Source organism: Cajanus cajan, chromosome 2 (genome assembly GCF_000230855.2).
Source record: "Cajanus cajan strain Asha chromosome 2, NIPB_CcT2T_4, whole genome shotgun sequence".
In the NCBI taxonomy this organism is placed as follows: Eukaryota; Viridiplantae; Streptophyta; class Magnoliopsida; order Fabales; family Fabaceae; genus Cajanus; species Cajanus cajan.
In genome coordinates, this window is record NC_138518.1 from 8,031,683 (window position 1) to 8,048,246 (window position 16,564).

At 31.4% G+C, this 16,564-nt stretch overlaps 1 protein-coding gene across 1 annotated transcript; it reads left to right on the forward strand.

The window, feature by feature from the left end:
- The first annotated feature begins 2,075 nt into the window (after positions 1-2,075).
- LOC109804735 (alpha-1,4 glucan phosphorylase L isozyme, chloroplastic/amyloplastic) lies at positions 2,076-12,342 on the forward strand. The gene is made up of 15 exons (XM_020366568.3): positions 2,076-2,469; positions 4,216-4,445; positions 4,530-4,631; positions 5,022-5,198; positions 5,318-5,593; positions 5,950-6,221; positions 6,360-6,477; positions 6,559-6,984; positions 7,371-7,523; positions 8,203-8,331; positions 9,290-9,526; positions 10,009-10,085; positions 11,000-11,186; positions 11,431-11,631; positions 11,983-12,342. The coding sequence occupies exons 1-15, from the start codon at positions 2,259-2,261 to the stop codon at positions 12,109-12,111; spliced, it is 2,925 nt and encodes a 974-aa protein (XP_020222157.2). The 5' UTR covers positions 2,076-2,258; the 3' UTR covers positions 12,112-12,342.
- Positions 12,343-16,564: the final 4,222 nt, after the last annotated feature.

The following is a 16,564-nucleotide window of genomic DNA, read 5'->3' on the forward strand; positions in this document are numbered from 1 at the left end:
GATGGCGGCATATTTATATATTAAAAAAAGAGAGTAGAGAGATGTATATATTAATTAGATTAGATACCATAATAGTTGAATCCGATCCAATTACATCCCTAGTAGGTACATGAAATCAAAGACCATCATGAGTAGTAGCATAGTTCGCCTTGAAGGTTTGAAAAAAGGACAATTGTCATAAGTTCATCATTGATAGGACCTTAAAAAAAATACAACTCTAATTTTTCAAACAAAAAAATTACCCTTTTAATGTCAATTTTTTTAATAATGTTTTTTCTCTTGTTCTTTTTTAATTAATCGACTACAAATAATAAATTTTTAACAAATTAAACATTTAGTTTTTTTTTCCAAAAATATTAAAGAAACTTTAATCATTTTCTAATTTTTTTGTGTATTATTTTTTTGGTGTATCATTTTCTAAATTTGTGATAACAAATACAATTTTATATATATATATAAAATATATAATTTAAAAGATGATTATACTTTTTATATATTGAATTATAAGAAACTCTTATGATAAATTGTATCTTTTGTTTTTTTAGGTGATAAACACTATAATAATTTTAGATAACACATTTTATTGTTGATAAAAAATAATATAAGAGTTTATTGAAAAAAAAATCAATGTTTTTAAATATTTATTAAAATCTTGTTTACATTATGTAAAAAAATGTATTATTAATATTAAAAAATTACACATTATTTTTATTAATATAATACATATTTAAATTTAAAAATATTTATATAAGAAATCTCTAAACTTACAAAATGTCATGACCGCCCTGACAGAACATGCAATGATTAAGAAGTGTGTATCTTTTCTTCCGTAGCGAGTCGCAAATTCATGTCCAAGAAAAACCCAACTTCGATTTTTCGATCAAATATAAGTGACCTTTGCTCTAATACAAGATAGAACAATATTAGACCCATCCATTACAATCAAAAATAAAATTACTCAGATTTGTCACACTAATTTAGAAAACATATTTGAGCTAAATTAGAAATAAATCCTTTAAGCTTCAGTACCAAGAAAATTTACGACACTTCAAAGTCCAGCCAAAAAATAAGAATCGATCGAATCCTAAACCAACTTAAAGACGCAAATGGATTTCCTAAATATCTAAAAGAGAAACACATGCCTTTCAAAATAAAAATGAAACACAATTTCATTTTGGAATGGCTTAAAAAGCCAAGCGGTGCATCATCTATATCAAAACCACAAACACTCAATACATGTTTAAACGGTGGATTTGTTAGTCTCTAGTTTTTAGGGATAAGGGGTAGCTTATTATATAATTAAAATCCAATAAAAATTGTAGATAGTTACAAATAAATCAAATTAATATAACTAGACATGCAAACCTTTTTTTACAACAAGAATCAAATGTAGTACAAAATAATTATAAGAAACTAAATTAAAAAAAAAAAAATGGACGGGCCAAATAGACGTTGGATAAAAATAATGATGTGGCAATGTTTGTTTCGTGGAGAGACCCCATGCACGTGAGGCAATTACTTCTTACAAATGGACGATCCAAATTTGGAGACAAGAAGTTCAGAAAATAATAATAATAGAGTTTACCCTTGGATGTGCGATACAAAATATCTACACATTATTATAGTCCCTTGAAACTTAAAAGTGCCGCAATGATGTGACTTCAACGCTCTAACTAAATCCATCCATAACTCCACATTAAAATACTTTCTTATGCATATCTTTTTAAATTAAGTTAATTACTTATAAATTATTATAATAAAATTTTAACAATAACATAATATAATTAAAAGATATAATTAATTGTCAATATAAAAAAATTTTACATTCATAATATATAGATAATTATTTTTTTAAAATTATATTAATAATTATGAAAATTATTAGAAATAAAATTTACGGTCAATTTTTATTGCAATTATCTTTATAATTTTGTTGTGGGTGTAATTAGCAAAATAACATGGAGACGTAGTATGATGACGTGGCAAGTGCAGAGCGCGGCACGCAGCAGTCTGAAGGGGCATTCGGTGAGGTGGAGGACAGAGGATAAAATGGAGATTGAAAGAGCGAAAAGCTCGTGAATCGGTGACACATCCGTATCTAGACACAGTACAGTAAAGCACCATCTCCATTATAGTCTACGACACACACAACGCACACAAAGACCCAACCAAGCTCGTGATCAAGATAAGAAACAACCCTCTCACTCTCACTCTCACTCTCACTCGGAGAAGAGAGAGATTGCGATTACATTCACACAATGCCTTCCACAATGCGCTTCTCTGCCACCTCAACCGCCGCCGGCCCGCTTCCTCGCCGGAGCTCCGTCGCCGGCTTCATCGCCGTCGCCTCCAGATCCTCCGCCAAATCGAGGCTCAGGTTCATCGGGAGGAACGCCAACTTGAGCCTCCGGAGGAGCTCTTTCGCCGCTGTCAAGTGCGTCTTGCAGGATCCCCTCGCTCAACAACAAGGTCTCAACCTTTCCGCTCCCTCTCTCTCTCTCTGCTCTTTCATTGCTACCGTTATGTTCTATTGTTGATTCTTTGGTTTGCTTTCAGCTCTTCGCGCTTCGTTTTCGGCATTGAAATCAACTTCGAATTAGCCACGTTTAATTTCGACGGAATTTTAGCACTGTCAACTTCTTAAAGGTTTAACATGAGAGAATGAGTTTAGGAGTTAAATTGGAGAGTGTTAACCTATAATAGGAAAACTAAATTGTGATCCTCAAAAACCAGGGGCCTTTTTGCAGCATGCACCCCCTCTCCCTCTCTCCATACACAGACACTATAAATAATATATATATATATATACATTTTATTTTATTTTTTTGATCGTTAAGATTAATTTTTTTTATAAATAATGTTGATTATCCACCTGTGATTGGTTGACCAAGATTTACATAAGTGAGAGTGTGGAGGAGCGAGTCTCGATCATATAATTCAAATCGATGGTTAAGATTAAAATTAATTAAAATAATTTTGATCAACCATTTATAATTGTATGACCAACATTAATACATATATATGTGTGTGTAAATTATAACTCTGGACTTGAGAAAATACTATGAAGAATAAATGGAAATAAACTAGTACTCAATCTCATCGGTGCTAATATACACCCACAGAAAATAAGTTTCACTGTATAAGTGTTAAAATACTCACAACTTGGATTTCTTAAATTTCTCCCAAAGATATAGGTTGTTAAAATGCTTTTTTTTTTTCCTAGAAAATAAGTGGAAGTGTGTGTGTATAAACTATAAAGTGGGGAAACTAATTTTACATTTTAAGAGTAAGAGTAACTTGTGACCATTCAATCTTACAGTGGTAGTCAAGACTAAAAGCTATTAAAAGGTCACATGATCAAATTAAAATCTCTAAAATAAAAATTTCCCTCTCATTTGATATTTGTGTGTGGTATAATATGCATACTCCTGCCTTGTGCTTGTTAAAATTGAAAAAGGACTGAGATTCAATATTTTCTTGGTAACATGTCTGTAAAGCACACTTATGATATCTCAATTTTCAACCATCAAAGTTCTTATCAAATGGATGCATTTCAAGTGGTTTTGATTTAACAATTGCAGAAGAAGTTTGTGGGTTTTAGTTATTTATTTTCCCCCCCTTTTTTGTTATAAATATAATGGTTGAAAATCATCCTATTAAGCTGGCTAATTGCTGCTTTGAGTCATGATATGTTATTCAGCAGTTTATGGGTTTCGATCCTTTTTTTGTGCTGACATGGTGACACTAATAAATGGTTTATCTCTGGAGATGTATACTAGGTCAGGAGGAACTCGTTAATCTGTTGTTTGGATGAAATGAAAGAAAATGAAGGAGGGGAGAAAATTTTGAAATTTGAAATGAAGGGAAAGCTTGCAAAGATAATTCTGTTCCTTGAATTTTCTCTGGTTTGCACTTTTTCTTTATTTTCTCTTAAACCAAAGAGGTAGAATTTTCAAATTTCCAAAATTTTCTTTCTCCTTAGTTTCTCTTCCTCCATCCAAACATATAGTAACTAAAAATTATCTGGAGCTAACAATTAATATTTTGTTATCTTCTTTTTGGGAGTAGAATAAGGAAGGGAGCTTTCAACAGAAATTATTCCCCCATCCCACCCCACCCCACCCCACCGGCTTTTTAACAAGTTACTAACAGTTATCCTTGTGCAACAACTTCATTATGACCTAATTAATCATTTTTGTTTATTGCTTGTTTTAGAACCTACAACCTCTCTCACGCCAGATGCTTCGTCTATTGCCTCAAGTATTAAATACCATGCAGAGTTCACTCCATTGTTTTCTCCAGAGAATTTTAATCTACCACAGGCATTTTTTGCAACTGCACAAAGTGTTCGGGATGCTCTCATAATAAACTGGAATGCTACCTATGATTACTATGAAAAGCTGAATGTTAAGCAGGCATATTACCTTTCAATGGAATTTTTGCAGGTTGGGTGCTACCATAATTATTTGAATAGCTTGGAATATCTCTGACATATAATGTTTGTGACCATTTATTATTCTGTCTTGCAGGGTCGAGCATTATTAAATGCAATAGGCAATCTAGAGCTAACTGGTCCCTATGCTGAGGCTTTGAGCAAGCTCGGGTATAAATTAGAAAATGTGGCATGCCAGGTGTGACATTCCCTACTGTATCTCTTTCTCATTTTAATTCTAAAATGTGGCATGTTTCACTGCTCTCTTAGTTTACTGTTTATATAACCAGAAGCCCACAAGTCAACATGGAATGACCTCTTCAAATAAACTAACTGATGCACTTTTCAAAATGAATGTTAGTTAAAAAAGGACCAATTAAGTTTTTATTTTTTGAATATAGCATATTTGCAACGGAGAAAATTAAGTGATGTGCTTCAGATTCTTATCAAGTTCCTTTTTCTACATTTTTTTTTTCCAAATGTTGCTAGTTATTTTACTGAGCACATACAGCAACAAGAGTAATCTAAATCAAAATTTATATTTGGCTGCACTTTCCTAGAGTAATGCATTTTGTTTGGCCAATGATAGGAACCAGATGCTGCACTTGGAAATGGTGGTCTTGGGCGTCTTGCTTCATGTTTCTTGGACTCTTTGGCAACCTTGAACTATCCAGCATGGGGTTATGGATTGAGATATAAGTATGGCTTATTTAAACAGCGAATAACCAAAGATGGGCAGGAGGAAGTTGCTGAAGATTGGCTTGAGGTATGTTTTATTATTTATTGACAAGTGCTAATAGACTTAAAAATCAAAATTATAATGTTTGCACTTGGTCTTTCAGTTCTGTTAATATTTCTTTCTTTGCTTGTGATTTTCTCTAACAGATGGGTAGTCCCTGGGAGATTGTTAGAAATGATGTTTCATATCCTGTAAAGTTCTATGGCAAGGTTGTTTCAGGGTCAGATGGTAAAAAACATTGGATTGGAGGAGAAGATATAAAAGCTGTTGCACATGATGTTCCTATACCAGGATATAAAACTAAAACTACAATCAACTTAAGACTTTGGTCTACAAAAGCGGCATCAGAAGAATTTGATTTATATGCTTTTAATGCTGGAAGGCACACTGAAGCATCTGAGGCTCTAGCAAATGCTGAAAAGGTTTGGATGATATAGCTAATGTAAACTCCTCTATAAATAGTAAAAGATCCTATGAATGGACCAATTGGTAATGGTGTTAGAAAAAGTATATAGAAAATAATTATTACAAAAATCAATCCTCTTCAGACTTTTGAGTGTAATGTGTATGTTTTCATATTTTGTCTTTTAAGTGTCTTTCTATAGTGACCTATGTGAGTTTGTACTTTGGTGTCCATGTCCAGTGTTAATGATGTCGAAAATGTTTGAGTTACTGTTGATAATAAGGAGGCTTTCTGATTAATTTCAATTTTGTCACAAGCAAAATGCAAGTTAATAAAAGGACATATTGCATGGTATTTTTTTTTTCCAAAATGCAGATATGCTATATACTATACCCTGGGGATGAATCAATAGAGGGCAAGATCCTTCGTCTCAAGCAACAATATACTTTATGTTCTGCTTCTCTTCAAGACATCATTGCTCGATTTGAGAGAAGATCAGGAGCAAATGTGAATTGGGAAGAGTTTCCTGAAAAAGTTGCAGTGCAGATGAATGATACTCACCCTACATTGTGCATCCCAGAGCTGATGAGAATCTTATTAGATGTAAAGGGTTTAAGTTGGAAGGATGCCTGGAATATTACACAAAGGTATTCTGTCTTATTTATTTTACTTTTTAAGTTTTTTTTTTTTGTGGGATAGAGAGGTGTCTGGCGATTTCTTTTTATCCGTTAATACATGATCTGAGTTGGTTGATGGAATTTATACTGTCTGCGACTGTGATCTAGGTCTGTAGCATATACAAACCACACTGTTCTTCCAGAGGCATTAGAGAAATGGAGCTTAGATCTTATGCAGAAACTGCTTCCACGGCATATTGAGATAATAGAAATGATTGATGAGGAGGTAATACTAAAATATATGCGCATAAACTCTTTTCTTTCACGGTCCGTGCATTGAGTTGTTGCTGATATTCATGCTTTACAGTTGATTCGGACCATAATCACAGAATATGGCACAGCAGACTCAGACTTGCTGGAGAATAAATTGAAGGAAATGAGAATACTTGAAAATGTTGAATTGCCTGCAGAATTTGCAGATATACTGGTTAAATCCAAAGTGGACACTGATATTCCTAGTGAAGAGCTGCAAAATTCTGAACAAGTAGAAGAACAAGAACAAGAACAAGAAGAAAAAGATGATGATGAATTGGAAGAAGCTATTGCTAAAAAGAATGGAACAGATGAAAGTTCCATTGAGGATAAGAAAGAGAAGTTGCCTGAGCCAGTACCAGAACCACCAAAATTGGTTCGTATGGCCAATCTCTGTGTTGTAGGTGGTCATGCAGTGAATGGGGTTGCCGAGATACATAGTGAAATTGTAAAAGATGAAGTTTTCAATGCATTTTATAAGGTAAATAATTCCTTGGTCAATGTGACGTAATGCTTCAATTTGGTATTCTTTGTAAATACATATCTGCAACGATAGCTTTTTCCCAGTTGAAATCACCAAATAGCACATACCAGTCAACACTTATCTATGACCAATGGGAGGAACAATTTATTCTTGGAAAAAGGGGCATAATAGCCATATAAAATATGGATATTTCTACATTTTTCCTGTTTCAAAGTATTTCCTCCATGCATGCTGCTATTAAAAGTTAAAAAAAAATTCTGAGATTTTTTATGATATGCATGTAGTATATGTGCCTTTGATAGCGCTTCAGGCTTTTCTTTAAATTATGACAAGATCAAGGGAAATTGTTTATAGCATTGACCTCTATGCCACGGTTCTTGTAGTTGTGGCCTGAGAAATTCCAAAACAAAACAAATGGTGTAACACCGAGGAGATGGATCAGTTTCTGTAATCCAGATTTGAGTAAAATAATAACCGAGTGGGTAGGCACAGACGATTGGGTCCTAAATACCGAAAAATTGGCCGAGCTACAGAAGGTAGATACTAGTTACCATTATCTAATTTGTTGTTATCCTAGTCTTAAATTTTTTTGTTCATAAAATTGATAAGGGATTTTCATTATTTTATTTTATTTTATTTTATGTTTATTCCTTTTTTTGAATGTCAAGTTTTTCTGCTCAGCACCAATTATACTACTAGATAGCCTAATGCTTCTCAGAAACAAATGATCTACGATTATGGAATTTTATAATTCTCAATACAAGTTTTCCCAAAGTAACCAACTATAATAAGAATTATAATTGCTTCCATCTATCCTATAAAATGTAACTATCTTGCATTTACTGATCTCCTTCAACAAATGATTTTTCAATGAAATAAATTGTGTCTGGTGATGCAGTATTCAGTAAGTTATGGAATATCTGGTTTGTTTAAATTTCAAATCTGAATTCTATGGATTCCAGGATTAGCTTAATTTCATTCAGCCTCCTTAGAATACATATTAAAACCAAATTGTAAATTCAGTATGCCTGTGCTTCTTTATCTTAAAGGAATCAATATAGTATGTTGGTTACAATTTATGGGAATTTTCTAAACTTGGTAAATTAGCATTCAGTAATCAGCGTGTTATAGACTAAGTCGAATTTCCATTAGCCTCAACCTATTTCCCAAGTCCCTGTAATTAAAGTTGACCATACTAGTATCATTTATTACTAGTTTGTAGACAATGAGGATCTACAAGTGCAGTGGAGGGAAGCAAAAAGGAGAAACAAAGTTAGAGTTGCAGCATTTATCAAAGAAAAAACAGGTTATTCTGTCAGTCCCGATTCAATGTTTGATATCCAGGTAAAATGTTTTCTTTAGATTGGTTATTTTCTTTTTCGTTTACCACCAATTTTGATTGCACTATTAGTTTTAAACATGGAACGAGGGAAATTGAAAAATGTTATAAAAGTCCCACATTGGTCACTGGTCACAGATTTTCTTATTTAAGAGAAGTAATGATTCTTCTTCTGCCTATATAATGTACAACAACGAACATTCTTAAGAAAGTGGATTTGGTGTTTAATTCAACCTTACAAAACCTTAAAAGGTGAGAATTGGACATCTCGAGCGAGAAATTAACAAGACCAGATATTTGCAGATGGTCTAATAATGGTCCGAAAGCAAGTGATCTGATTAGCCCAACAAAAATAATTGCTAGGATAGCTTTTGGTATTATCTTAAAAAAGTAGATTTGAAGCTTAACTATACAAAATCAGCTTATAAAGCGATGAATGTTCTTCACTTACACTATTTTAGTCATATCATTAGTTGATGTAGGAACTCCAAGAAACATGAAAATTGCCTTTCAAATACCTAAGCTTGCTTTGTTTGATATATAGGCTAGGACAACCCAGGCTGTAGGTCATTGATAGGCTACCTATTCGATTCTCACCCCTATTTATAAGTTATTTTTAGTGACAAAAACTTAGGTGCAGTACTATAGGTATTGTGGATGTTGTTCTCCAATCATAATTAGGTTTCCTCTCCATAATACGCATCTACATTTAATGCAGATTTCGGTAATAAATATTTATGTGTATTACTGAAGTGAAATTCCAACTCTGATTTGAAAATAGCACTAATAATACTTATGGTACTACACTTGAGTTTTGTTCAATTTTAAACATCAAATTTTGCACTTTGAAGCTACAATCCTTTCTTCCAACACTTCTGTTATTTGTAAATTCAATTTTTACACACTCCATCAGTTTACCCTATATAGTCTTGGTAAATTGTTGTCTTTATTGTTTTCTTTTAGGTAAAGAGAATCCATGAATATAAGCGACAATTATTGAACATATTGGGAATTGTTTACCGTTACAAGAAGATGAAAGAAATGAGTGCTGCAGAAAGGAAAGCAAATTTTGTTCCTAGAGTTTGTATATTTGGTGGAAAAGCATTTGCTACATATGTGCAAGCCAAAAGAATTGTGAAATTTATTACTGATGTTGGGGCTACAGTAAATCATGATCCTGAAATAGGAGATCTACTTAAGGTACGTGACTTTATTTTACAAGAGTTCTCTTCATTTGTTGATTTATGTGTTGTCCAAGAGTTATTAGGCATATTGTTGAAAAAGATGTAAAGCATTATTCTTGTAATTGGACCTCAGGATCTTTTTTGGGTTTTATATTTGACTTTTATGACCTATAAGCAAGTTGCTCTTATGTTTTTATTTTGAAATCAATGTTCATTTTCTATAGGAAGATTTTTAGTATAATTTTAACATGAAGGCCACATTGGAAATGTAAGTCCTTATGGTATGACATTCTACTATGCAAATATTATGATATGGAGCCAGAGAAAGGAAAAAGCAAGAAACAACTGTATGACTAAGTATTAAATATGGATGGAATTTTGCCTTCTTGGATTGTTTGTTAACTTCCTACCTTTTATTTTGGAAGATCAGATTTTTGCAAATGGATGATGCAAAATATTGTTAATTTGTTGATTATTTCCTTGTTTATATTTAATCAGGTTGTTTTTGTCCCTGATTACAATGTCAGTGTTGCCGAGATGCTTATTCCGGCAAGTGAATTGTCACAACATATCAGGTAGTAATATTATTTGGATTATTATTTGGATTTTACACTTTCACATTAATGGTGATCTGCATGCACTAATTAACATGATTCTGTCATTTGTACAAATGCAACTGTACAAATTTTTACACGAACAGCTTATAAATAGAAAAATGTTGAGTCAATTACATCAAATTATCTATAATATTCTTATGTAGATCAAGATGTAGCTTATACGAACAACCGCTGCTACTTATTTTGTGCATGGAAAATTGGATATCTTATCTTGAAGAAAATCCTTAAAAAATTGTAAAAGTTGTTTTTGTTGCGTCCGAACATTACATATGCAACCTAGGGTTGTTTAGGAAGTATGAAGAAAAGCTTCTGGTATGGATAATATAACCATTTTAGGGAAAACGTTTTAATTTTGGTCTAGAATTTACCCAATATAATATAACCATTCGTGTACTCGCGCCTGACAGCTTAAACTTTTACGGTGATTGGTTCTTGAAATGTAATAAAAGTCTATGGCCAAATGGTCAACAGTATAATTCTCACCTCTCCAACTCTGCTTCATTGAAATAAGTTTCTGCCCAAGATTTCAGTGACCTGTGCATTGTCCACACGCGTCATCCCCGGGTTACAATGAGAATAACTTCTCACCTCAAAATTGTGTTTCCAAACTTTTTGTTGATGAGGCCAGAAAATGGCTACTCTTTGATCAAGTGAATTATATTATTATTATGGTTATATTCTTAAAAAAAATGCATTTTATTCTCCTATGAAACTTTGCCAATTAATGATCTGTTTGGAAATCCATCCAGTCATGCTGAACGCCAATGACATGTAAAGTGAGATTGGTGTTCAACGTGCATCGGGAAGTGGGATAGAGGTAAAACAGACACGCACCCACACACTAATTTGTATTCCCTGTTTCTCTCGTGTAGTACTGCTGGAATGGAGGCAAGTGGAACTAGCAACATGAAATTTGCGATGAATGGCTGCATATTGATTGGAACTTTAGATGGGGCCAATGTTGAAATAAGGGAGGAGGTTGGTGCAGATAACTTCTTCCTCTTCGGTGCCAAGGCTCATGAAATTGCTGGGCTGAGAAAAGAAAGAGCTGAGGGAAAGGTCTGTCGTAATACCCATGTGCATTTTAATTACTATGGAACATTGTTAATGCCATGCTGTTTGGGGCAGCACAGGAACAAATATTCCACTGTTGAAGCTTCAAATGTTAATAATTTGTTAAAAGAAATTCATAATATTATTGATAAGAATTATGAATGAAGTCCATTGTTTGATGAAATCTCAGTCTTGGGTTTCTTAGAAACTTCAATGATTGTAAGTTAACCCAGTAGGTTTTTTGATTCAGTTTGTCCCTGATCCACGATTTGAAGAAGTCAAAGAATTTGTCAGAAGTGGTGTTTTTGGATCTTACAATTACGACGAATTGATTGGATCCTTAGAAGGAAATGAAGGTTTTGGTCGAGCAGATTATTTCCTTGTGGGCAAGGACTTCCCCAGCTACATAGAATGCCAAGAGAAGGTTGATGAAGCATACCGGGACCAAAAAGTGAGTTTATAAACTTTTTCTTATTTGCTAACGAATATTTGTTTCCACGTGCTTGCCTGTTGAAAGCATGCACCAATTCCTTGTTTATTACAAGCATTTTTCATCTGATATTCACTATACTTTTCTGGTCAGAAGTATTTTCTCTCATTTACGTGTTCTATCATATCATACAAGTACAACTTGTTTTTGAATTATATTCAGTTGTGAAATCCTTGGTTGTTCTGTTCCTTCATGCAACTATGGACATTCGAAGTCCTACATGCATCAACTTCTGTTGGCGTTCATGAAGAACAGGCTAGTTTCATGTTATGTTATCTTTGACATTAACATTTGTGAATGATGTGGGTGCAGAAATGGACAAGAATGTCAATATTGAACACGGCAGGGTCGTACAAGTTCAGCAGTGACCGTACGATTCATGAATATGCGGGAGAGATATGGAACATTGAGCCAGTGAAATTGCCGGAGAGGAGTACATAATGAATGAATAGGTACCACGTGGTTGTGATGATGATCACTGCTTAGCTTAATTCCTCGTACCAGAAAATAAAAATAATTTTGTATAGCGACGCGCTTTGCGGCTGCGCTCGCTCTTGGTCAAAATAATAAGCTAAGCTTCTAGTTCTGTAATTTATGCATATATTATGGGTACTACGTCGGTGTAAAGTTAGCAAACCTTTGTCTAATAATGAATGTCAGATTCAATCCCTATGTTGTCTCGGCTTCATTTCTTACGTCTGCCTTCAAATCCAAAGAGTTTGTAATACTCATGCAGTTTAATCAATTTATTTAATTTTTTAAACCACTCCATTTATTATATGTAATTAAAAGGTAACAAAGTGAAATATTCAATAAATACTAAAATCAAAGCGATCAGTCATCAATGGTGGCCCCAAAAAATATATAATAAAATTAAATGGACAAAATATCAAATATCAAATATATATTACTAAATTCAAAGATAAACGACTTATTCGAAATTTTATTGCATTCGAACCAGCATGCATCTATTTCGCTTAACATTCTCAAATATTTAGTGTGATTGGATTGTTACTCTCCAATATGTCCTTAGAAATGCAAATGTTGATGCGCACTGTCTTGCCAATTTTGGGGCCTGACAACATGTTTCTTTTTGTACTTCAGAGAAGCCTTTACCGTATCTTGCTACTAATTGCTTTCTTTAGCATTTCCAATGAAGTAAAAAAATAGGTTTAAATATATTTTTAATTCCTTAAATTTAAGATAAATTTATTTTTTTCTTCAAATTTAAAATTATTATTTTTAGTCTTTTTTAGTTTTTATATTTAAATTTTGTTAAGAAATTTATCAAATATTATTACATAAAATTTACTTATTGGTATTCATGTTAGTAAAAATATTACATTAAATCCGATTGATATTATATAACCGTCTTCATTTGTCATTTTTAGATATGTTATTATAAATCTAAGGGACTAAAACAAGTTTTTTGAAAATTGTAGGAACTAAAAATAATAATTTTAAATTTGAGAGATCAAAAATAATTTTATTTTAAATTTGAGGGACTAAAAACATATTTAAGCCTAGAAACCCTAATGGAATGAATAATAATTAAATTAATTATAATTCAAAATAAATTTATATTAATTAAAAATTGAATAAATTTTAAGTAATTTATATATTGATTATAACGATTAAAATTAATTTATATTGATTAAAATTTAGATAATCCATATAAGCTATGTTGATGAATTCAATCACTTTCTTTTTTGTTTAGTACCACTATAATTAGGATCTTGGACCCTTAGTAGTACATCAAGGTATTTTCGTTTGCGGGGATTAAACTTTGTGTCTTCCACAAACTCAACGTTTATTGTCAACTAAGCTACACACATTGAGTACAATTCAATCAATTCATATGCATTAAAACATTTCAAATGTTTATTTAAAAAAAAACATCGTTAATAACGTTGAATATGATTGTTTATTTATTAAAAACTAAGGGGGGTGTATTGGATTAGGATTTTAAAAGACTTTTTTAGTTAAAAAAAATCATGCGGATTTTAAAAGACTTTGCAGGATTTTCATGACTTTTAAGATTTTACAGGATTCCATAAGACTTAAAATCAGGATTTTAATGGATTCTGCAAGACTTTTAAATCAGGATTTTAATGGATTCTGTGGGATTTTGTGGAGTTTTGACATTTGATAAGATTTAAAAAAAATGCATACATTCAAATTTAAAAAGAGTCAAAGACAAAAATAATATAAAAAAATAATGTCTAGATAAATAATAATGATAATTTTTCATAATATCTTATCCTCTTTTTATAGCATCCACTATCAATTGTAACAATTCATCGGAATCCTCCTTGGTCCAAGCTTCATAGTTTTCTTTCTCTTTTCCTTTTTCTTTATTATTTCCTTGTGAATCTCCCATTTGAATTACTAAAACAATATATGTTGAAAACTAGTTATATAAATAATTATGGATAAGAGACAAAATCAATAAAATTATATTATTATTTTTAGAAGCACACCAATCATACAAGATCGAATATATCTTAACTATCCAAATGGATCAAATACCTCAGTCATTATAAAAAAATATATGTAAAAACGGAAATATAGAAAATATTTAAATATATAATTTTTTTTATATAAACGGAAGTATTTAGATATAGAGAATATATATATATATATATATATATATATATATATATATATATATATATATATATATTATTTTAGTTATATATTATATAATAATTTTAACAATATTTTCTTTTTTAAAAAATAAGCTAATGAAGGCATAAATCTTAAACCTTAAAAAATTAGACACTGTAATGTCTTATGTTAATTTCATTTTTTTAAAATATAAAAAAAACTTAATTTCACAATATAAAAATAAAAAAGAAAAATTCATAGTAAAAAAAAATAATTGTTGAGTCATAAAAGGATGAGGGATAAGAGTAACAAATTCAAGGGAAGGAGAGAGTTCGCAGTTTTTATATTGAGAGGGTTCTTTCCCAACTAAGATCCATTTTCATCTCATTCTACTCACAGAAACCCTAACAAATTCATCTTATAAATATATATATATATATATATATATATATATATATTATAGAGATTATGATATCAATTTCATCTTTCACCTTTTTCTTTTCTTGACGTGTGTTATAAAAAAAATTACCACTTAAAATTTGAAATTTCAAGCATTTTTTTGTGTTATATAAAGGAACAAATTTAATTACATAGAATAAATAAAGCAAGTCAATTAAAAAGAACGAACAGAAAAATAGAGCAAGTCAATGACACTATCATTTACATATCAGAGTTTCACAAAATAAGGGAATTGGATGAGAACAATACTACAATATTATATATGAACAATGAATAATAATGTAATATTATTAGTAGAGAAAAAATGGAGAAGACAGGAGCATAGAAAAAAAAATGAAAAACTCACTTGAAAATTCTTGAAACACTTGAAAAATCACTTCAAACAGTCCTTCAAAATCCGATGGGTTTGGATGGGATTGTTTTATGAATCTGGTATTTATAGATAACACTAGAAAGTCCTTCAAAATCTCTCTCACACAACAATCTTTTAAAATCCTTATATTTTTGAATACCAATGGATTATTTTTAAGTTGTAAAAAATCTCAAATGAATACCAGTGGATTTTAATGGACTCTTTAAAAAATCTTAAAAATCCAGATTGAATACCACTGGATTGTTTTTAAGTGATATAAAATCCTGATTGAATACCAAGGGACTTTTTTACTCAAAAAAAGTCTTTTAAAATCCTACGAAATCCTAAACCAATACACCCCCCTAAATTCAAGCATTGATGGATTAAAAAAATCTAGAGAATAATATGGAAAAGACAACAATACGTGACAAAGTTTTAAAAAAATATACTCACCTAATTATTTAAATTGATCAATGGCTACAAGAATTTTTTCATATATCTGCATACACTTTTAGGACAATCAATAAACTTGTGAATATAAATATCATATATCTACAAATATGGGATACATCGTGGGTGGTATTTTTCATCCTATATTTAAATATTAATATTTTTTTCGTGTTTTCTTTTTTTGATTAAATATTAACATATTTTCATATAATATCTTTTATATGATGTAAGTATGCACTTCTAAGTCTTAATATGTTTTTATATTAGTTTTTAGTCTTTGTATAAAATATATTTGACTCTTTGTATGTTAATAAGTTTTCTTGTATAATATTTGTCTCTAAGAGATATAATTGGTGGGTTGATTTGTGGAGAATTGACAAGGGAGAGTTAATTACTAATGGTTGGTTTTCTAGTAGGTGTAATAAAGTTGTAAGGGATGGGACATATACATTTTTTTAGCAGGAGGCTTGGTGTGGCCCAACAGCTTTTTGTGTAAAATATAAAAAAGTTATTCTCTATTGCGACTAATAAAAGTGCCACCATTGCTTATTTGAGGGTAATAGTGGATGGGGACAAAGTGTGGAACTGGTCCTAGAGGCGAAACCTGTTTCAATGGGAATGAAGGTGAACTATTACAACAATTGAAAACTGACATTGATTTCTTGCACCTGTAATCGGGAGTCAATGATCATTGGGTCTGGTCAGCTTCGAAAGATGGTGAATATTCTGTGAGGTCAGCTTACAATGTCATTGTGAATAAGGATATATTTGGTGAATTTCCTCTATATAATTACCTATGATCCAAGTTTCTTCCTTCAAAAGTGTCTAGCTTTGCTTGGCGATCTATGCTTAATAAATTACCAACAAAACAAAACTTAATTAAAAGAGGGATTCTACAAGATGGAGATGGATACTGTATTTGGTGTGGCCATGATCTGAAGATAGTGTCCCATTTATTTTTTGAATTCCCTTTTGCTTATTGCATATGGATGTTGTGTTTAAATTGGTTTGGTATAACGTCTGTGC